The 23,711-nt window shown below is 48.6% G+C and overlaps 1 protein-coding gene across 4 annotated transcripts in view; it reads right to left on the bottom strand.

Moving 5' to 3' along the window:
- Positions 1-23,711, bottom strand: part of LTBP2 (latent transforming growth factor beta binding protein 2) — a 72,270-nt gene that overhangs the window by 28,076 nt on the left and 20,483 nt on the right. For all 4 annotated transcript variants that reach the window (XM_068192835.1, XM_068192837.1, XM_068192836.1 and 1 more), the window contains 5 exons: positions 11,070-11,251; positions 9,471-9,641; positions 7,688-7,888; positions 7,074-7,342; positions 5,434-5,536 (listed from right to left, as the gene is read on the bottom strand). In XM_068192835.1, the coding sequence (XP_068048936.1) occupies positions 5,434-5,536; positions 7,074-7,342; positions 7,688-7,888; positions 9,471-9,641; positions 11,070-11,251 (926 nt within the window). The remainder of the gene's footprint in view (positions 1-5,433; positions 5,537-7,073; positions 7,343-7,687; positions 7,889-9,470; positions 9,642-11,069; positions 11,252-23,711) is intronic.

Here is a 23,711-nt window from a genome sequence, read left to right as displayed (position 1 = left end):
GGTCGCTGTGGTGCCTCTGCTAGTCCTGGGAGGTGAAAGGAGCCAGAGTAAATGGTCTCATGACACCTGGAGAAACGAGGGTGGTGGACTCAGTCCAGTCTCAGCCTGGTTTAGTGTAAAGTAGAGAAGATCAGCCTCCACTGCACAGAAGGCACAAGCTGCTGAGCTCACTGGCAGAAGAGCAGAGCAGTTTGGCCCCCACAGCAGCCTTCAGAGGTGTATTAGAGGTGCCACAACAAGAAGTAGGCTGTGGCTGTGGGGATCAGCTGAGTTCAAAGGCAGAATGGACATGAGGGAAAGAGAGAAATTCTTCTGTCCAGGTCTGTCATGCCTGCTCTCCTCTGGATGGTCTGTTGTAAGGGGGCTCCAGCAAGACTCTCCAATGCCCCAACAAGGGTCATGATAGTAGTGGTGGGGAGGGCATGCACCATGTGCGATAGAAAACTAAGTCCTCTGGCTCTACTCATGATCAGTAAAGATCTTGAATGTGCAAAAGATGCTCAAAGGAAAAAGACTCTGATAATTCCTTTTTGCCATTTGGTGTTTCAACAGAGAGATCTTCATTCTGCTCCCAAGGTGGCTTCCAACTCCAACAGGATACCTTGTACCTAAAACCCCTAGTTTTGTTAACACTGTGCTGCTGCGTGCTGCTGTGTGCTGCTGTGACAATTCTGTACGTGAATGATCAGCAAAACAAGCACTATGCAGAACAAAGCAGTCCTGAAAATGCTGTGCTTTCCCAGGTTAAGCATTGCTTTCTGTGGTACTGGCACAATCTTGCAGAGGTTTCAGCTTCTTCCCCCACCTCCAGCCTTTCTTTACTGTTCCGCACAGACTCCCTGTGGCACATGGTAACAGTGGCCTCTATAGCCTCCTTCCCAGGGAGTTTTTTCCTGTATCCTACCCCATCTGTTCCCAGGAGCAGACCAGGGGGTTGATTTTCAAGGGGCTTCCTGTGGCTGTTTCAATGCCTGCAAGCACAGCGCAGGGGAGCGTGAGGCTTGCAGAGCCACTTGGCGTTTCTGACGATGATGACGGCTCCTTGGGTGAGCTGCCACCCCTCTCACAGTGGGAGGTCTGTTAGGGGAGTGCTGCAGATGCCAAGCCAGACATTACAAGATCCAACTTTCCAGTGAAATTCAGACTTTTCTCTAGGACAAAAAACTTGAAAAAACACATGGAGTGGGAATAAAAACAAAACAATAGCCTTCAAAGACTTGCTTCTTAATGCAGTTAAAACCCATAGGAGGAGAGAAAGCAGCCCAGGAAGATCTGCAGTGAGCACAATGAGTGGGTGCACAGCCCAGCCCATGCTCAGGCTGACTGTAGCTGGAAATAAGGGACAGTGGGCACTGAAAAATCAGGACCTAGAAAATGCAGGTTTACACCTGCACCCAGAAAGTCTGTCATTTGCACAGAAGGGTGAGACTCGTAGCTTCTGGAAGTACTGCAGATGGTATCCACTGATATGGATGTTCTCCTGGAATGCTGCTGGTTCCAGAGGTGTGTGGTCTCATGGACAGGGAGGAGGTAGAAGAGCAGGGCTGTGATCCCCTCTGGACAGAACTCTTGGCTACTGGTTTCCTTTATCCCCATGTGCCTGAGAAGGGCCAAGGCTTTGGGAAAACCAGTATCCAAATCCACACCTTCCACGGGGTATGTCAACCTGTAGCTCCAGTCTCACTGGGTTTAATTTCTACAGACTATCTCTTAATATTGTTCCAACACTTTCTTTCCATAGATCATTGTATCCCCCAAAATAACACATGGTCTGGCAGGTAAGCAGGAGTAGCTCTGCCCAGCAGTGTACCTGCTGTTAGCCCCACATCCTGAGCTTGCCACAGGACAGGACATTTCTTCAGTGCAGGTTCCTCACCAGCACCGCTAAAATACCGTGCTGGTTCCTGAGCTCCCTTGCAGTCACATCCTAGTATTTCTACTTCAGCTGCTTCATCAGCCTCTAATTCCCTTTTCCTACTATCAGTCTTCCCCAGGTTTTATTTTCCAGCTCCTGTTTGCCCCTACCCTTCTGTTCTAGCCTTTCAATGTATGCTTCATTGCTTTCTCCAAGTACTAAAGACCCAGGGGAGTCACTGAATGTCTCCACCTGATTTATCCCATCTTGCAACACAACACATTTCATCCACCAAATTCTGGCCAGAGCTGAAGGACTGCAGCTGCATAGCAGCATGCAGCTGTCCTGCCACTCTCCAGGGCCCTGTCTCTGGCTCATCTCTTTCTTTCATGGATCAGGCAACAACCAACCTTTGCTCCAACAGCTCCCAGGGCTCTCCCCCTTCTCCCAGGGCTGTCTCTGACAAGTCATGGGGGTCCTATCTTTAGTTCTCACTTGCATGAGCAACAGCAGCTCTCAGGAACTTCTACTATAGCCTGCTGGAATGCCCACCTCTGTGCCCACTTCTCTGAAGACACTTAACAATATACAGCCCCCCAGCAGCAAACCATACAGCCTGAGCATGGCCTAAGGAAATATCTAAGAGTAAAGTAACACTCACTACAGAGACTCCTGGCTAGGTCAACCCTTAATTTTGAACACTTTTAACATGGTCTCCTTAGGACGCAGACAAAGCATTTGAGTGCCTTGGCTTTTCTGATGCTGAGCAAAACATAAAAAATAGTGAGGATTGGTCATGGTAAGTTTGCTCAGACAGATGCCTGCCTCCTATTCATCTTCTCTGATGTCTTTCTGCACACAAATACGTACCAAACATGAAAGCTGCAGACGATGGAGACATCCGGACGTATCCAGACTCTACTAACAATCAGTGTCTCGGGCAGACAGTCAATCCAAACAAGTTCCCCATTTGTCTAGCTCTTGCCTGGCTGCACTTCTGTACGTTTGTAAGTGTTTACACTGAACTAGCTTCTGCCATTTCTGTCTCTAGTTGCTGGAATGAAATTCCCAATGCTGTCAAGTCTGCTCGGGTGCATGCTTCCCTGGAACACATGAGAGCAAGGAGTTGTCTCTGAAGATCACAATGCTAAGAAGAAAGCTGGAAACATACACTGGACATGTTATCTCTGTGCACGAGACACCAGATCACTGAACTACAGCCCAGTGACTTTGAGTGAGCACAATACAGACCAGCAAGACCAGAAGGCAGAAGGAATGTGAGTGTGGGATGTGGTCTACAGACAGGAAGTACATGGAACAATGCCTTCACACTGGCATGGAACTGGAAAACCTGGCAGACAAGGCACAAGGCAATGACAGGTCACAGTTCTTGGCAGCTCTGTTAAAGAAGTAAGGTCACTGAGAAAGATCTGTTTTGCTGACTCCACTCTGGGGTTAGCTATCTTGTGTATGAAGACGACATGCCAGAGAAAGGCATGCCATCTACCTGGGCTTCTCACTCCAAAACACCTGGTCTCTCTTAGGCTGCCTCCATCATGTGCCTGCCTTACAGCTCCTTACCAGGAGCTTCCTATGAAGCAGGAAGGTACTTGTATACCATTGAACAAGATGAAAATGGCTCCTTCAGCTAGCCTGAATTCCTGCCAAAATCACAAGAGCCATAAAGTCTCCAAGGAGGAACTTTATCACCCAAAGCCAGAAAGAATTTATTGTGGCACAGGAATACAAAAGATCCACATGGATACATTTTTCATATATCCCTGGAATTAGTGTGAAAACAAAGCCAGACAAGCATCTGTGCACTCAGTGAAGACCAGCAGTGACAACTTGCCTTGAGTTGCAACTGCTCCTGGGACACAGAGCATGCATTGAGCTGTGAGCTGTGGAGCCTGCTGGCAGCTAGGAGTCATGTCTTAAGTACATTTGCTCTACTGGTTGGCTGACTGCAAGGAGCACATGGCGGTATTTTGTGTCTGTTTTCACATCTTAGAAGCTTGAAATTAGACACATTTTGAAGCTCTAAGTCCAGCAGAGCAAATTACTGCTGCAGCTCTGACTGCACTCTCTGCAATCACTTTGCATCCTGGCATGGAGAAGGAGAAAGGAGGTGCAGAGTTTTTGCAGCAGTCTGCAGCCCAACTGAAGTATTAAGCAGCTCCCCTTCTTTTTAATGGAGGGGTCACAGAAAGACGGTTGAGAAACAGGGAGACTGCTGTGGGATGGGGAAGAGAAAGCCATGACTGGGGTTGTGAAGGTCAGGGACAAAGAAGAGGGGCTGAGGCCTATGTAGGGCATTTCCTTATCTGTACTGAACCTGCAGACTGCAGGGTCACCCCCACACCACAAATGCTCAAGACTTTTTTGGGACTGGCACATGGGTAAGGGCAGGCAAGAAGTAGCATGGCCAAGGCCACAGCTCAGCCATGCAGCTTGGGAAGATGACAGCAATCAGAGCTCCCAAGATCTGGACTGGGTTCCAGGATGCTGACAACCTCGTCTGTGATTGCAAGGAATTTGGCTCCTGTCAGCGCTACCCCTGGCTGAGTAGGAATCGAATTGAGGGAGGATAATGAGACGCAAATTCAGCTCTTGGGGAATGTGTGTGTAAGTGTGTGTGTAAGCGAGCAGGAAAAACTCCGAGCAGAGCTAGAAGTCACCAACACCACACTTGCTTGCAAAACCTGCTACCTTGGATACCTACACTGTATTTCAGGAGTCCAAAGTCTTCTGAACCATGGGGTCTGTTTTCTTTAGTTCTTTGGTCCAGAGAAGGGATGTGACTGAGCAGGCAGGCAGACAGGCAAGGAAGAGGTGAGCAGCTCCCTGCGCACATTCCACTAGGTGAGTGTATCTTGCCCTGCACCACACCTAGTCAGCACTGGATGCTGGAGCCGTTGTGCCCACAGGACTGCCTCCTCTCCAGCCAGGAGTCCTCCTGTATGGCTTCTCCACCGCAACACAGGATGTGACCGTGGTGCAAGGGGTCATGCTTGTCATGAAGCACCCTGAGCAGAGCAGATGAGGAATCCCCATCTCCTGCTAGATCAGTCTGTCCAGCTCCCAAGTGCAGCAGAAACAGAGCTGGACGCCCATGCCCCTGGAACGGACCCCGGGTGTGCTCCTGCCAATTGTTTGATGTAGTGTTATTTCCAGAGCCCCTGCCAAACCCGTGTTGGGCCCAGAGCAAGCCCGTAACTCTATAGGGCCAAGTCTGCAGCCTCCTTCTCCAACCTAGAACTGCACCTCCTAAAACTACGGCCGCTTTTGTCCTGTTTCTCCCTCTGAATGGGGCTAGCATGGTGGGAACCGTTGGCCACATAAGCCTGGGCCCAGCACCCAACCCAGAGCACTGTTCCCTGGTGGGTTAGGGCATGACCCTGCACTCACCTGGGACATGCTGCCCATCCCCGAGGACCTTGGGCCAAGGAGAGCCATGTATCAAGACCCCCAGCTCTGCTCCCTGCCTCAGCTACACGAGGCAGCTGGTTTTCTTTGCTCAGCAAGGGTGCAGGCTGTCCCTCACAGTGTCCCAGCTCCTGGCCAGCAGCAGTACTCACCTGGCCGGGGGGGACAGGCCAGGCACTGGTCCACGCCCCAAAAGAGCCCCACACTGCCGCAGCAATCCTCCAGCTTGGTTAGCGCTGGCAGAGGGTTGGTGCACTGTGGAGAGAGGAGCAGATCAGGCTTCTGTGGGATGCAGAGGAAACGTTCCCAGCTGGTAGGACAGCAGCAGAGCCAGCACAGGGAACAACTGTCTGGGGTCAGAGGCTGGCACGGCCCTTTTGGCACAGCTCTGCACGGGGACACAGCAGGACCAGAGATGTGGATTAAGATAGTAAAAAGTTGTGCAGTCAGAACTTTCCTCGATTGCACCCTTCAGAGGGGAAGGGGCCATCAAACAGAACAGAGATGAACCAGAGATGATATCACCTGGCAAAGCCCCAGAATCAGCCCCTTGCCTGGCTGATTAGCCTGTGAAATGGGTGCACCACTCCAGCCCGGCAGGGAGCTTGTTTTCAGGCACTTTCCTCTGCTGAATGAGTCTCTCTTTCCCCCCACGCTCGGCAAGGCCCTCTGGATTACAGGCTTCCCCATTAGAGTGGAGCCGCTGGGCCACAGGCTGGAGCTGGCGCCTGTCCAGGCACGCATGGCCGCCTGCCCAGCACTCGCATACCGATCGGCTCGGCTGTGGCGGAGCGGGAGAGGCAGGCACTCCCCGCCGAACTCCTCACCCCCTCCCAGGCACGGCATCACCCCAGCTGGGTGAGCTGTGAGCATAGCAAGGGTAACCCCTGCCGCCCCTAGAGCATCTCTTACAGCCTCTCCAGGCATCCATAAGTATCTCCATTCATAATCATCCTCTGCTCCTAAGGTCACAGCACTGCCGTCTCCCCACAGAGAAGCAGGGCTTTTCCAGCCCCAGGTTCTGATTTCCTCTGTTTTTGCACTAGAGAATGGCTCAACATATTTCCTGCTAGAAACGACTTGGATGGGAGTGACTAAAGGATGGGATGGGAACTGGGAGCAGCCCCCCCAGAAAGGCTGGGGAGCAATGGGGAGAGGGCTGAGTCCTAGCTTGCCAGGCTGGGGGTCTCTCTGAGCATGAACTGCTCTGGGGGAGCTCACAGGTGCTCCTGTGGGTGCCAAAAACCTCCAATGCTTTTCCAGTGACGCAAGAGAAACATATGGGGAAAGACAAAATAAGAAATTACGATGACTGTGGGACAGGGGTGAGAAAGTCCCTCACGTGCATTTGCTTCCCAAGCCCCAGTCGAGCTCTCCAGGAAGGCATGGTTCCATGGAAATCAGACTTCCATTTATCGTCTGAGAGAGAAAGGAATTTTCCTATGTTTTATACGTTTCCTACAATAATCGCAGAGTGTGGCTGTAAATGTTGCTATAAATAGGGCACCCTTTTAAAACCAGACTGTGTGTGAAAGCCATCAAGTCTGGGCTGTGCTGCCCCAGGGCACAGCCTGGTCAGGGCAAGGCCGTGAGGTCTCTCTGTTGGATCAAAGCAAGGAAATTTTTTCTTCCCAAGTACTAACACATTGCTGCCTGTGCCCATGACACCTGCATGATGCCCATGCTGACGCTGAACAGCTTCACAGAATAAAGCCACCCCCTATACCCCAAAAGCCAACGCTCCCCTACCCCAGAACAATAAATATGCCAGCGCTTGCAGATGACCTCTTACCTGCCCATGGAGAGCCTCCCGAAAGCACCTCCCCAGCAGCCCTGGGGCTCTCTGCTGTTGCTGTCTGCTCTCAGTGGCAATGCTATTCCCATTCCCATGGGAATAGGTGTACCAGGGCACAGCAGCCAGCTGGGGCACCAGGACTGCCTCCACACTGTTTTCCTCCGACGCCTCTGCATCACCCCGCACCCTGGCCACCTGGTGAATTTGCACGATGGCTTCTGGAGGGTGGTTGATGTGGACGTTCACCAGAGAAGGGTTTAGGGAAGCTGGAAGATGAGTTTACACCACATTTTGTGACAATCTGGTAACAATTTGGCACCCAAAGAGTATCATCATGAACAAAGTCAAATGGGAGGAGAGGTAGACTGAGCCCACCAGGAAATCTAGAGGAAGACTGCATCTAAGAGAAAATAGTTCTCTGGCTTAAAAAGAGAACTACCAAACAACCTACCAAAATCTCCACAAGAAACTAGGGAAACCTCCTGTCTAACAACCTGGCCTGAAACAGCAAGCATAAGGAGGTAGTGGCTTCCTCAGGCCTGTTAGAAAAGATCTCAGGAGCACACAAGTAGGAGTAAAATGTGGAGTCTGAAGCCATTGGCCATGCTCACCAAGCTGGTTGGACAAGGGCAGGGTATATGTGGAGTGTTTCATGGAGCTGCCAGCTGGGGTCTTTGGGCCTCTCCCTCCTTGCTTCTTTTCCAAAGAGGGAGCTGGCAGGTGGCAAAACTTCCCTGTGGAGTTGGAGGGGCACCAGCATTCATCCCGGCCCACGCAGCGCCCTCCATTCAGGCAGGGGATCTGGCAGAAATCTGCAAGGCAGAGAGAGGTCTGCTTAGAGGAGAAACTGTGACATTGGCTCTAGCCAAGGGCAGCTGGAGGACGCCAGACAGCTGCACCTGGACAGCACTAACCCCATGATGTCCCAAGGACCAGGTCCAGCAATGGGCTGGGGTCAGCACTTGCAGCCTGGAGGCAGGCTCAGGTCCCTGCTGGGCAACACCATCTTCCCCAGGCTCTGCTCACAACTGGAGTCATGGCTTGAAGAAAATAAACCCTCCCTTGGGCTCTGGGGCCACAGCCAGGCTGGGGCACCCATGTCCTGAGGGGTTGCCGAGGTGGTGTTGCTGACAACACCAAAAGCAGGATCTTTTGGATCTTTTGGAGTGGGTTTGGAGCCATGGCAGCTATATGTCTGCCCAAGTCTGCCCAATTTCTTCACTTCTGAATCCCCCCTCCCCACTTGGCAGGGTTTTTACTCCTAGCCCAGAAGGGAACTCAGCAGGATGGGAGAGGCAGACAGAACAGGCAGAGAGCCACATCCTCAGAGCCTGTCTCACATCCAGCCCTGGCCCTGCCAGCAGTTCATGTGGGGAAAGTGTGGAGTGGGACAAAAGAGTGAGGAGCAATTCATTTGCACAGGCTCAGAAAAAGCATCCACAGATGAAACCAAAGTTGTGTCCTTTATAACCGCATCATGCTTGGAACAACCCAGAGCATGGGTTCAATGTGAACTAAACTCAAGCAACGCATGGGATTCCTTGACAGATTATCCTGACTGATTTCAGTACGAGATGAGACACTGCTGCTTCACATTCCTGGATGGCTTGTCAGGTTCATCCCAGGGGATGAACACCCATCCTGTTTCAAGCTCATTTGCTCAAGCCCATCACCCAGTTTAAGGGGAGGAGGCAGATTTTTGAACTGGGATCTAGGCAGAAATTTCTGTGAACACAATCTTCCATCAGTGTCCACAACAGCAAGACTTTTCATTCTCTCAGTGTTAGAAGAATTTGAGTGATACAGAGGCACTCAGAAGTTCCAACAAGTCTAGCCTGTTTCTCCCACCAGCTCGCTCCAAGACAATGTGACCAACCCACAGCTGGATATCCCAGTGACTTGATGAGCAATCCCAGTGGCTCTGAAAAGTGAGCAGTGGTTTCAGCAAGCCCTGTTTATAAGAACAGTTTGCAACCTGCAGCCAGCTCTCCTGGCTGCCATGTGAGTGAAAGGAGAGAACAGGAGGAAATTAGGTGATGAAAGTCAGCCCCAAGACTGGATGCCAACTAAAGCAGTGAGCTGGCTCTGAGAAAAGGAGGTGGTGAGGCTTGGCTGCAAGCCTGACTTAAACACATACATCCCCTCTACCCAGGGTGAGACAGAAACAGGATCTGCTTGCCCAGGAAAGAGAGCAATGAGGCAAAGTCTGTCTTCCTCTGTAGAGATAGTGTAAGCCCCAAAGACCCCAGAAGACATCTTCCAAGGCACTGAAAGTAGCCATTGCTTCCCCTCCCTACAGCAGCCCAAGTCCTTAGTCTGTCAAGTCAGAAAAAGCAGGAAGAGTAGAGTGGGGAGACAGGCAAGAAAGTAGGTGGAGGACATAGGGGTGCTCACAGATGCGGAAGCCAGATTTGGGATCGTGGTCATGCCCCCCTTGGCTATAGAGAGTGGTGGTGTCTCCTTTCTCGCAGCTGTTGTAGCAGCGCCCACTCTGGCACGTCTGTTTGCAGATGGTGGGTGTGAAGACAATTTTTATCTTCCTAATCTTCTCTGTCAGGTTGGCCCCTATGAAAGAAAAAGAGCGCTAAGTGGAAACAGCATCTCCAGGCCAGGGGAGTGGTTATTTGCAGCTCAAGCTGTTATTCGCAGCTCAAGCTCCAAAGCATTCCCAGTGCAAAGAGAGGTTTATGTCCCTCCCCCAGGTGGTGGAGTCACCACCCCTGGAGGTGTTTAAGAAAAGACTGGATATGGCACTCATTGCCATGGCCTAGCTGACAAGGTGGTGTTATATCATTGATTTGACTCGGTCTTAAAGATATTTTCCAACCTAGCTGACTGCAATTCTGTGATTCTGTCTCTCCTTGCCCCTGCTCACTCCAGCCTGTTTTCTGCTCTAGCATCTGTAAGAGTTTGTCAACACATGAACAATGGCAAGCAGCAAGCTTCCCATTTGGAGTGGCATAACAGTATGAAGAGACACACATGTACTAACTAACCATCATAAAGGGAGTTTTTCCACTTTAAACAATATTCTTTCTCCAGCCACACCAGTAGTCGGAAGACTGGCTACTCTTAAACCACTGTAAGTCTTCCCACATAAACACAGTGTCATTCAGAAGAGCATCAGATCTTAAGAAAACCATTGTCACCCTACAAGTGTCCCCTGACCTCCTGCAGCTATCTATGGACCTCTTCTGGTCCCTCACAATCCTCCTATATGATGGGAAATCACACTCAGAGCTCTTTGGGACTTGTGGAAAATGGTCAACAGACAGAACTGTTGTGTAACCAGCTGGCTTGACACCAGAGCCTTCCATCCCACTCCAATGGAACCATCATGTGTTGCCCTTGCTGTGCTCACCCCGCTCCCTGTTTCAATCCCCACTTTCAGATTGCAGCTTCAACCAGGTTCATGGCCCTACTCATAGGGGCTGAGGTGCCACAAGGTGCTTCCTTGGGGAATCGTGGCTTCAGGAGTGAACCAAGCTGCAGAAGACAACTGGCATCTGTCCTAGCTGGGAAAGCATTGAGCTCAGCATCTGCATGTCCCAGCATCCCAGCCTAATCCCTGCTCATGTCAGAAGGCATCAAGGCAGCAGCCAAAGGGAAGAAATAGATGTTGGTTGCACAATCTGACCTTGAGAGCTGCTCAGACTGAGGAGTAAGCTGGAAGACACCATTCCTACACACTGAGGCAATTCCTCTTCAGGGCAGTGTGCTGGGGTGATGTTCAACATCTCTGAGATGCAGTTGTCATATCCCTTGGCTCCTGTCTCAAGTCATCAGCATTTTTCTTCCCTGATGTATCCTCCTTCAGTACGGTCCCTTTCTTTGCCAAGCCCAGAAATGCCCATGCTGACCTTCTCTTTTCATTCCACTGAGCAGCACAGTCCTAGGAGTCCATGGTTTCTTGGGGATCCCCAGTCAAAGAGTTGCCCTTTCCCATGACCCCAACAAGAAGCCCCAGAAGAATGACAGCCCCATAGACCTTACCTTTTGCAGACAAGGTGTGCTCCTGGGAAACAGCATGTGGGCCAGATCTGCTCTGCTCATGTCCATTCCCGTTGGGGAGCGCATTAGAGGTGAGTTGGCCATTGCTGGCTGGGTAGCGCCGGACAGTCCTTGATGACCCTGTGTGCTGAGGGGAGACAGGAGAGCCAATTCTGCTCTGAATCCTGTAGAAGAGAAAAGATGAACCAATATGCCTCACAAGTGCCTGTCCAACAATGTGGACTAACCCACAGTGCCTGTCCACCAATGTACCTTACAGCAACATTCGCTGCCAAGCTGCCTGAGCTGCCACCTGGACACAGAGATTTATCTACCTGTGCAGGATCCCATTCCTCCCCTACTTTCAGTCATCACCATGGCACACTGTTTCTCTCTAGGAACCATGCCCCATGTCCTGAGCCTTGCAGGACACAATATTCACCAAGACACCCTCTCTGTACCATCACATCAGGCTGTCCTTCCACAGGGATGCTTCAGCTGCCTTGAAGAACTTCTGCCCATCACACTCAAGGTCTGTTCCTTGACCATAACAAACATAAACAGCTCCAAATACACTTGTTCTTATGGTGGAAGTTTTCTCAGGACCTGCCTTCCCAGCCCCAAACAAGCACTAAAAACACAGTAAGACAGAGAAGAGGCCAGCAAATACACAAAAAGCAAATACACAAAGCTTGGCCCATGAGAGTCACAAACAAGAGAGAATGACCAAGAACTGAAGTCTGTAAGAGCAGTTACAACTTTCTGCACTAACTGCATTTATGGCTTTTGGTACTCTCGAGGGACTAAGCATAGAGAAGCCATCCAGCTCTCAAGGTCACATCTCGTACACACTCTTTTATAAAGCCATGAAGACCACAAGGCAGAGCTCTTTGTGTTAAAGATCTTGATCTACTGCACTTGCTCCCATTTCCTGACTGCAGGATTAAGCCTCCAAGAGGGTACTCTGCTTTTCAACAAAAGTATCTCACTCTCACCTGCACTACCTGCAAGGAAAAAGGCTTGGTACAGCCAATGGCCAAAATAAGTTGGCTGCCCACATGCTGCTTGGGTTTCTTTGAGAGTCCCAGCCTTGGATGCCTCTGTAACTGAACTTCAGTACTGACAACTCTTCTGCATACCCTGTCCAACACATCCATCTCTGACTAAGTGGCTGAGACAAAGAGTGGCATTTCCTGCTAAAGTGCCCAAAGAGGTCTATCCCATTCTGTGGTTTTTACCATCTTCCCTGTCACAGTCAGCACAGGAGATGTGTTACAGTGTCTACAGGGAAGCAAATTTCTAAACCAAACAGGACTGGGTGATTCAATGAGAATTGGCTGACAGCAGCTCTGCCTTGCAGACATTCCTTGGATAGCTTGGAATAACAATAAGATCTGGGGAGGTGGAAAGGGAGCTCATGCTGTGCTGGTATTCAAGCAGGTCAAGAACAACACACAAGGTAACTGTCAGCCAGCAAGCCCGAAATCAGTCCTGAATAATGGAAAAGATGACGTACAGGTCAATTAACTGGGAACTAAACAAAAGGAATACAAAGTGGCATCAAGTCAAGGAGGTGTGTGAAGAACCACTCTCATCAAAGGAGTCCATTTTCATAATTTGATAGAATTAGGCACATGCACACCAACCATCTGAGAGCCTATGCTATTTCAATAAAAAAATAAACAGGCAATACGATGTCAATCAGGCACATGCAAAATTAATAACAAACTGGCTGTGAAACAGAACACAAGAAGTAGTTGTCACTGGGGAGGGAATTAGATGGGTTCCAGGGTGATCAGTATGAGGCCTGGCACGATTCAAGAATTTCATCTGGAAATAAATATTTTTATTTCTAAATAAACATACAATCAACATTGATAATGTATGCTGCTGACACAAAAATTTGCAATGTGGTGTATCGTGATGAGAACAGAGCAATCACACAGAGCAGTTTGGATCTCTGTGGAGGGTAAATACATCCAAGCAACATGGGATTTTAATAGAGCCAAATGCAGGATTACACTTCTAGGAAGAAGGAATGCAGGCAGCAGCTGCAGATAGTTGGAGATGATCCTGGAAAACAGCAATTCAGAAAAGATTTCAGGGCTAATGACAAGCAATTAAATATGAACTGTCAGTTCAATGCCCTGACATTAGGACATTGAAACACTGCAGGAACAGGGAGGTATTTTTGCCTCCCTACACGTCCTCATCACAGAAGGGTGTATACATGCTAAAATAACATCCTAGCTGTGATGTAAAGTATGTTACATCTTCTAAGGGATGTCAAAAATATGGAGAGAATACAGGAAAAAATATGACAGAATAATTGGGGGACTGGTGAAAATGCCTTTCTGTAAGAAACCTAAAGTACTCAATCTCTTCAATTTAGGATAAAGAAGATGAAGAGGTGCTCTGATTGGAGAGCACCGGTTTCTCCACAGCTACAAAATGCCAGGTGTAAAGAGCTAACAACATCTGCAAACTGAAGCCAAATGATTTCTTACTAGAAAGCATGCCTACATGCAGCAGTATAGCTGTCTTCTTTCTGCAAAAACCTCAGCAGTGGATTCCCAAACTCCCGATACAACCTCTTCAGGAGAGGAGAGTGTGCTGACAAAAATATTTCTTGTCTTGTTAAAATCAAGATCTATACTGAGATGAGGACAGCAAATAATGCTTGTTTTTCAATAATCAGCAAGGCTAGCCAGAATAATTAAAGAGAAGTGAACCTTATTTCAGTTCTGCCTCAGTCCCTTTCAGAAGCTCCCCTGAGATTCTGCAGAGTACCACCAACCCCAGATGGCCCGGGCAGCCAGGCATGACCTGCCTACAAATTTCTGAGCTACTAATTCAGCCCTGCAGCCAGAAAAGGAACTTCTGGTGCCTGTTATGTACTGCTTTGTCACCTGGTATGCTACTGCTAGTTTTGTTAGCAACAAAGGAAAAGCCATATGGAACTCTAGGGAGGCTAGGGAGGAGCTACCAAGCCCTGGAAGCTCAGGCACATTTGTTCACTGATCTCTCATGAGATCCAAGCACAGTCCTATGGGTGAACATGTCTGGGATTCCAAGGTCTTTTACTGCAGAGATGGAAGCACTCTGAGGAAAAGAAGTGCATTCCCCCAAACACCAGTGACTGTCTTAGTGCTGGCCCTGAGATCTGAAGAGTCACTGGGTAAAGGTGACAGGTAGCATAACACAGGGAGATATCAGCTCTTCTCCTTGAAAACCCTCACATCATGTCTACCCTTGAGAAAAGGGAGCATGCTATGTGCAAGTAGCAGAGCTTGGCTGGGCTCTACGCACTGCCTGCCCAAAGGAACTTCACCGTTTATCTTTAGGAACATCTCGTCATTCCCAGGATTACCACATTTTGTAACAAAACCCACAAAACCCCACAACAACATCATGTGAAGGGCTTTAAATACAATAATCATTAGCATTTCAGTTCCAAAGAAAAAGGGATTACATGACCATACTACAAGGGGCAGTGCCAACTTCACAAAGGAAAAACAGAGTAGGAACATTACGGTTTGCAACACTTGAGGAAAAGTCATCCTACTGAGATCCCATTGGCAAAGCATTCCACTGTGAGCTGAAGCAGGGAGGAGGTGTGTGGGGGGGTCAGATTTGCTTTAAATTAATTTGTTTATTTGGTTCTATTCTAGGCGGATGAGCACTGGGATTTGTGGACTGAATTGAGTAATACCATTCAAGTCTGGGCTACAGAAGTCAATGGCAAAAGGCATCTTTCCATCTCAATTTGTCATGCTGAGCAGCTGGCTCATGGTCAGGGAAAACAAAACAGAGTTTTTCCCTCCAAACCTTCAGAGTGAGTCCATTTTGGGGGGACTGGCTTCCTTGAAGTGTCTCAGGAAATACACCTGAGCTCACCAGAGCAGTACAGATCTGATCAGAAGCCATTAGCAAACCCCATCCATTTGATGGATCTTAATAAACATAGGGCCAGAGCTTGGCCAGTTCCCAGGGATCTGCACCGCCACAGGTTCTCTCATTGGTGTGGCTGTCCTAGGATGGGAAACAGATGGGGTAGCTCCAAATTAGCAGAGTGTGGAGCTTGTGTTACCATACTCCATGACTCCACCTGCTTGAGAAGAGGCAATGAAGAGGCAGAGGAGTTTGACACTTCAAGCAATATGTTCCAGTCACTTAAAGTCCGAGGGCCTCATATTCATTCAGTCTTACAGCCTCCCTCAGCATGGTATTGCTCACTTCCACTCCTTCATCCAAGCACATGGCCAGCACAGATCTCTGCAAAGAGGCAGTGGTCTCTTCTTTTACAGACAACTGTCTGCTCTTCATCCATCAGAGCTGCTGACAACTTTCTCTGTGTTTGTCTGTAGGGCAAAATGAGCATGCAGACTCCTAGGACACCTCTCCTTCTGGGCTGTCCTGTAGCACCTGCCTCTGGAGCTCACAGTAGCAGTGGTCCAGGACAGAACATGGGGCAAGAAGGGAAGGCAAAGGGAGCAGAGTTCTCCTTCCAGAAGCATGGATGTGTGCGCTCCTGCTGATTTCTACCAGCTGAAAGGTCCAGCTGAGAGCTGAGAGACCTCAGTCACCTTCACGTGGAAATAGCTATAGGTATTAGGTGCTTATCAAAATTAAGAGATTTGGGATGGGAAGGAGCTGTGCAGACAGACTGACCCATATTTGCAACAGTTCAAAACTATCCAACAAGCACTTTTAGCTGCCCTGAGGTGCAGGTCAATGGCCTGGATTCTCTATAAGCCTGAGGACACAGGCTAGAAGTCAAGAGAACTAAGGGAGGTCTGGTCCCCTACATTTTAGTGCTACATATCCCTGCAGGACCCAAATAACACTTGTATTTCATTCAGCAAGGGATCCCACACATCGCCACAGCACTTTTGTGTGTAAACATTTTATTTTCAATGAATTTTGGTACCACTTGCACTCTGCTCTATATTTACTTTAGTCTTATCAGGGTAGAGAAGGTCCAAAAATATTGTATGCTCTGGATATCGTGGCTCTCCTGCCAGTCCCAGATGAACCTACAAAGTGCCTGTTCTCTGAACAGAGCAGGTGAGTGATTTCCTGTCACTCCACTGAGGACTGAGCTGGCAGACTCACAGAAACTGCACAGATGGATGGATAGGAGGATCTCTGTTTTCTGAATCAACCACAGGGTTTTTTTAAAGCCTGCAATTTCAAAATTAGATCTGCAGAGTCACAATAACCAAGTCTAAATCACTGAGACTGAGGTATCCAGAAAACAATACTGTTTTCCTAACCCATTGGATACAGAAAGCATTTTCAAATCTCTGATCACTTCTGATGATCATAGTTCTCTGGGTAAGCAAAAGCCAGAGGGAATACAGGTGGGCAAACTGTTCTCTTAGTGACTTAACACCAGGCATCCTCCTTGGAGCTGAGGCAAAGGTGGCAAACTCTTCAAAGCACTTCCCTCTCCCCAGCAGCAACACCTCAGTCTTTCCTGGATTTAGCTTCTATCGGCTGCTCTTCATCCAGCTGTTGACTTTGGCCAGATTGCTAGTGAGCTGGGAAACGGTGGGGTTTTTTTTCTATTTGTGTAAAGGAAATGCAGAGCCAAGTACCACAAGAGTATTACTGGTTTTTCATCCAGCCTGCCTCACCCTCTCCCCAGCCAAAGCCTGACAGACCACAGCAGGGTGGATGGCTTGAGGCACTGTGGAGAGAGTGAGTCCTGGGCAGTGTGGTCAGCAGGGAGGGGCACTAACCCCAGACAAGGCAAGGGCTGGAGAGATGAAGATTGGAAATTTACTCTTCCAGCTGGAAACAAATCTTCTGATGTTCATGCTGAATATCAGGGAGAGATGACAGAGACTATTGAAACCTAAGGAGCAATTCTCAGAAGGGCAACAATAGCACCGGCCAAAACAAATCTGAAGATAAGCAGCTCTCAGAGAAGAAACTATCTTCCCAGGGTCCAGAAAACCCCGTCTCAGGGCCCAACAATCTCCATCTCTTCAAATATAACCAGCTTGCTGCTTGGGATACAGTTGCTGCCTCCAGGTACCCAGAAAGGACACGTGCTGCCCTTGGGGCTGGGAGCAGAGTCCCACGGAGGGCAGCCACTGCAGCACTGGTAAGTCCACCCCAGCTACTCCAGACTGCAGCCTGCATGTGCATCTCCAAGATGAGTGGGCTCAGCCAGGACAGGGCCTGAGTCATGCTCAGCCCCTGATAACCTGCCAGGGCAACAGACAGGTTCTCCCCTGGATTTTAAATGCTGAACAATATACTTGGTGTCTGTCTTGTCCATCTGTCTTTCCCTCTGGCAAGATGCCCTCCCTGCTTGGGGCCACAGGGACCAAAATCAGTGATTCACTTCCCTCTTTGTAATGCTCAGCAGTTGCTGATTTTCCACTAAAGCATAACAGAAGAATGGGCAGCCTTAACACCAGCATCTGTGTGTATGGGGGAAAGAGAAGCAGCCAGCCTTGGAAAGCGGTAAATTGACTGCAAACCAGAAACTTCCCCTTTCTTGGATTCCAAATAGGTTCCTCAGCAGGCAGAAAGGATTCATGGCTCAGTCGGCAGACCCCGGAGCACAGGAGAGGTATTGCTTAGAGAGCGCTCAAGTTTATTATCAATTAGCTCACAAACATGCTGACGAGGAAGACAGCTCTGTTAAGACTCAGGGAGGAGGGGGAAAACCACACCATACAAGGTACCTGACTTCAAGCCCACCCACATTAGGTCCATAAATCTTGGCTCAGTTTATTATCTCCAGGGGCAGCAGAAATACGACTGAAACTTGCCTGCTGTCCGTCCTGCTGGTGTCTTCAGCAGAGCCTTCTACCTCCCATTCAAATGAGGGAGACCATGAAGTCTGCAGCCCATGCTCCCCAGCATGTGATGGAAGGCAAGGGAAGTTCTCCTGCACAGGAGAAGCAGCTGCCAGCCTCCCACAGGCATAAGACCTTCTTGGGAGAGCCAAGCAGAATCTGTGTACCATGAAGGCCACAAGACTGACTGCTCAGTGCCTTTGTGCCAGATCCACAGACACCTACAGCCAGATGTCATGCAAGATGGGACACAAGACACAGGCACCTGGACCATCACAGAGGCATCAAGGTGCAAGTCATCCAAATCTTTCTTCCCCTTCAAGAGCTCTAGAGCTGCCGTTGGCAGAGTGTCACTGATTACACGCTTTGCCTTTGTGTGGGAGGGCACAAACAGCACCCACAAAGTGGGGCTGCAGGGCTAGGAACATGTGTCAGGCTCCCTGCTGCAAATTATACTCTGTCATTGGCACATGCCAAGAGTCATGTCAGTCCAGAACTCAAGTGCCAGCCCTGTCCCTCACCACAGTGACTAAGAAGCTCTCACAGAGCCCACATGACTCTTATTTTGGGCTCTCACCTGTGCCATGTTGCAGTGGTAGCTCCAGCTGCCTGCTCCACTTGACATATGTGCCAGTGGCTGGCCAAGATTTCTCTGAACCTCTCACTACAAACTGTAGCAACAGATGTGCAAGTCCGTGGGACAGCAGAGTCAGCAGCTGTCTGCTTCATGACACCAAGCTCAGACTCCAACACCACCACCATGGCATCTTCCTTCTTCTGGCCCCCAAAGCAGTGCTAGTGCTGCAGAGCCATCCTAGCTGACTCCCAGCTTGCCATGTATTGTATGAGAACAGAGAGGGAGAGGGCTGTGAACTCTAATTTTATCTGTTCAGGAGCTGCCAGACACCACATACGTAACTGAACCCCTCTAAGCTCACAGACAACTAACAAGTTCTTTTTAACCAGTCTCTTGGGACCCAATTTGCTCCTTAGCCAAAGTGGCTGCTCGCATGCCACACAGCTCTCTGCTGACATTAAATGCCCTTCCCTTGCCACATGTGCCACACATGCCACCTGCCACTCTGTTGAATTCTCTTCTTTGCTCTCATGTATTAGGCAGTGAGCAACTGACTCCCTGGAAGAAGTCCAACTCTCCAAGCATGGGAACAGCACCTGCCTGGCCCAGCAAGGCTGCAGAAACATGCCCTGCTCAAGGGCATGTCATCAGGTGGTCATCAGGAGCTGCAGATTGTGCTCATTGTTGGATCCATCAGACCTTAGTGCTGATCCATAAAATGGCCAGAATCATGATTTCCAAATGCCAAATGTGATAAAGAGCTGTCTGCAATCTGCTTGTCTCCAGAGCTGAAGTGCAAGCCAATGCCAAAAATAAAAATGCAGCCTGCAACTGCTCTGAGCTCCAAGTGGAGCCAACAGAGGAACCATGCCAGGTTACTTGATTACAAATGCCACATTTGGGCCATACCTTGAACACTCCATAGACTAAAACAGGGATTTAGATCGTGAGGGAGACCAAGCAAACAACCACCTCTCTGGCAGAACTGCTCAGGCTGGCCTGTGGTGCTCAGCTGCACACTCCTTTGGGCTGGAACAAGGAGAAAGCTGCCTCAGTTGGCAGGGGCTGGTGCTGAGCAGCACAATCAACAGGCACAGCACTGCTGCCTAACGCAGTCACACAGGCACTGTCACACCTTAGTGATTAGAGACACATCCAGAAGCATCCTAACAGCTGCTATCACATACAGGTTTCCATCAATGCCACCATCTTACTGCACACATCACTCCATGGCTGCAGCCTGTGCACCATCACAAACCCCTGCATAAGCTGCAGGCATAGTCAGAGCTGGGCTGTCAGCCATGCAATGTGACAACCCCACTGAGGTTTCAACCTCCCACCAACCACAGCAACGCCTCCTCTGCCCCTCTCCTACTCCCCATGCTCCCCAGTACAGGGTCCTACCTGGCAGGGAAGGATCTGTATTTAGGGCAGTGGCATACAAGACAAGAGGATAACATATCAACCTGTGCTTGTACACACAAGCACACAGATCTCCATCTCAAAGGGCCCTCTGTTTCCACAAGACACAACAGCTGTGAGCTGAAGACCTGGCTGCCATCTAATGAAACCTGCTGCAGAGGCATTAGCCAGAGAAAAGCTCAACATTGGCCGCAGGGAGGTCACTCATCTCCCCCATAACACAGTGAGAAAACAAGCACGTTTGAGTTTCCTTTCCATCTTGTTGACTAGCAACACCCACCCCCTTCACTAGGCTGCCAGCTTCAAAGACCTGAAAAAACACTTTAGCCTATTCATCCTCGCACCCACATGCACCCCTGGGAGTGGGGGGAGCCAGCTGCCTGCCCACTGCTCTACACAGGACACGGAGAGGGCTGGAAAAGCCTCTCTCATCCCAGGCATGTGAGTGGGGTGAAGAGTTTGTGGCTGAACACACACACACAGCATGAGAGCAACAACGTGAAGAGATGTGTGTAGTGCTCTCATCTGAAGAAGTGAAGGCTTTTCATCTACAGCAGGTGGTCTCCCACTCATCCTGGGAACACTGTAGATCTAAGACATATTTTAAGCTAAAATAATGGTTAAACACCCAGCAGGATGTCCTGGCCTTTGGATCTATTACCTCAGTGTTGTTAGGTCTTCTCACATTGCTCCATCCCCAGCCACACACAGGATTCCTGCACCTGCAGCGCTCAATCCATGAGAGCTGAGTTGGGATGTAACCTTTGCTATCCACTCTTGAAGTCTTATCCCTGCCGAGGATCAGGGAATGAGCATCCCGGTGATTTTCAGTCTGTACTGTTCTGCACTGGCTCCATCCCTCCACTTGCTTACTAGCTGAATGGCTAGTGGGTATCTGGGAACCAGGAACACTCCTGGCCACGCAAGCATGATGCCTGATGGCAAAGCCTGTGACTTCAGGAGTACCATGACCATCAATCTGTTCTACACCTCTCTCACATAGCCTTCAGTACGCACACCAAGGGCTGTAAGGGAGGAACAGATTTCACAGACTCCTCAATGAGAAGGGATGTGGAGCCCTGCACCTGCTTTGGCAGTGCCTAGACTCTAGTTCTGCAACAGCAGAGCTCTAAAGTCATGGAGAAGGCAAAGCTCCAGTGTCATTATCAACCTGTCATTACATCCCTGGAATAGTTTGGCACACTGCTTTTTAGAAAACCATACCATTGAAAAATTACCATGGCCACCCTGCCAAGGCTACAGGCAACCTAATACACTCTGCCCCATCCTGATAGCCTCAGCCTCCAAGTATGTTCCTCATTCCCCAAGGCCAACATTTGGCTCAGTTTTGCAGATGAGGATCTGTTAACCATTCCCCTCAGCTCCCTCCCTGCCTCCCTCCCTCCCTCAGAATTCTTTCCAATTTGTCAAGATCTTTTCTGGCAATAAAGAATACCTTGACTCAGAGCAGGAGCCCAGGGTGTACAGGAAAAAAAACTCATCTGACTTGGGTCCTAAGCACAGTCAGCCCCTGGTATGCACAACATGCGTTACCCTCCATTGACTAATTTGCTTTTCACTTCTACTCTGAAAAATCTTAGCCTCTCCTTCAGATTTCTTCCTTCCACAGAGGATATTTTTCCTTCAGCAGTAACAGATAAGATTCTTCCAGCCTGAATGTCTTCTTAATTCCTGCCTAGATGTTTTGTTTCTGCCTAAATGAGAGCCTTCACACAGGTGGAAAAAAATGAGGTGGTGTGGAGAGCAAGGTACCAATCCCACCAAGCACCAAGAACTCAGGGCAGCATTTCTCAGAATGCTCATGAAGAAAGGAAAAGAGAACAAGTAGATTTTATATGGGGACTTTTAGATCTTCATTTCAACCACTTCTTGTATCAAATCAACTTCAATTAATCCCTTGTTTCCTGCTAGCACTGGCGATTTATGTGAAACATTCACAACTAAAGAGAACAGCTTTGATTTTAATGAAGTACTAGTTTAAACCAAAAAAGGCAACAGACAGTCAGGTATGAGAAAATGCAGCAATCCACAGGCACAAGGGAGCTGAAAGCAAGATAGATGGCAATCCAAATTCAGGCATTAGGAAAACTCTTCCCAGCATTTGATCATGTGGTCTTAGTGCTCTTCTAACAACTTTCTTTTTTATATAACTGCTATATAAATTGTATTGTCATAAATGTCCCAAATTATATATGTATAGTGTATAAAATAGGCTATAAACTGGATTTTCTGTACTACCTTACCTACCACATGTACAATGTATTTGCCCTGCACCCTGGTCTCTTGCATGGAGTCTCAGATTAAGCTGACAGTAGCAGCACTCTTCTTTCAGTTAGAAGGAAAAGTACATTTGAACTGCCTAAAGGCTGCATTAAGCTATAGGAATGGCTCCCAAGGAAGTACAGAAAAAAACAGGTCTAATGTAAAGACCATATTTGGAGTTTTAAAAAGAGGCCTGAAAGCCAGCTATTCTCCTGCTGCTCTGAAGGGTATGCAACCCCCCAGAAAGTAAATACATAAAACATATAAACCAGAATGGTGCTGACAGCTTTAAAACACTAGAAAATAAAGCAACTGAATCTGCTGCCAGACTAGAGAAGGTATATAATGTAATTTAAAAATAGGAGTTTTTTTAATATAAGAAAAATGGCATTTACACTCCTCTTGAGTAGGTTGAATTTTTCCTTTAGGCTTCTCATCCAGCTTGCCAAGGACTTTTGACTATGTCAAAGCAGGAAAAAGGCCGAGATCTGGAGCTTATGGAGATCTCATTGTCCTGAGTGACATATTTTCCTTTTCACATATTCTCACCCAGAGTGGCACTGGCTTTATAGTTTCAATTTTTTAACAGTGTCTCAGATATCAACTCAAAGTTGGCTTTGGATCAAGGAATGTAAATGTTTGGCCACCTTGTAAAAACCATACTGCCAAAGGGAAGCACCTTAGAAAGCTGCAGTTAGGGCTTATCTGCACTGAGAAAATATGCTGTTCAAGTTACAAACATAGACACTGTAGCGGCACAAGGCTGGCACCGGAGTTTTACCCCAGGAATTCAACATCATGTACTATGGATCTCCTGGGCTGATCCCATACCAAATGAAGTGGGAAAGCTGCCACAGGCCATGCCAGAGGAATGCACTTAAACAGGGGGATGTGTCTCATCAAGGGCTGGCTTTTATTTTCTCTGATATTTGGATATTAATAAATTGTAACCCTCATAAATGTGGACTGAGTGACTGTCATAAGTGAGCAGAAGAGCAAAGATGCATTCAATAAGTATATAGCTAGTATAGACCTCCTCCTAGTGCTAGACATACGGTGGACAAACAGTCCTGGACACTCATCAGCAACCCAAGTAAGGCAGTAAGCAAGTTCCCCTTTTTCTCATAAATGTGGAAAGTTCAAAGCTGGCAAGACAGGAGGCTCCAGATCCTGCTTTAACAATTAAGACAAATCTGCCTCTGTTTGGAGCAGCATCTTTAAAAAGCAAGTGACCTTGCAGTGAACTTTTTGTTCTATCTGCTAGTCCTCAATGACAACAAGCTCATCAAGCTGATTTTGCCAAGCCACAGTTCTCAATGTCGTGTTTTAAAGTGGTGACCCCAGGGCAGACAGCTTTGTATCCATCCATGGGCTTCATTCCCCTTTGCAAAGGATCATGCTTGACATTTGACTACCACCAAGACAGGATTTTCAAATGAAAGAGAACAAATTTCAAATGGGGGGAAATACACTTTCTTCATCCAGTAGCCTCTGCCACATACCCAAGATCCTCCCATCTGCTTGCTCCCTGCTGTTCTAATCCTTTGC

This window comes from Anomalospiza imberbis, chromosome 6 (assembly GCF_031753505.1).
Source record: "Anomalospiza imberbis isolate Cuckoo-Finch-1a 21T00152 chromosome 6, ASM3175350v1, whole genome shotgun sequence".
NCBI classification, from domain to species: domain Eukaryota; kingdom Metazoa; phylum Chordata; class Aves; order Passeriformes; family Viduidae; genus Anomalospiza; species Anomalospiza imberbis.
This window is presented reverse-complemented; position numbering and strand designations above follow the sequence as displayed.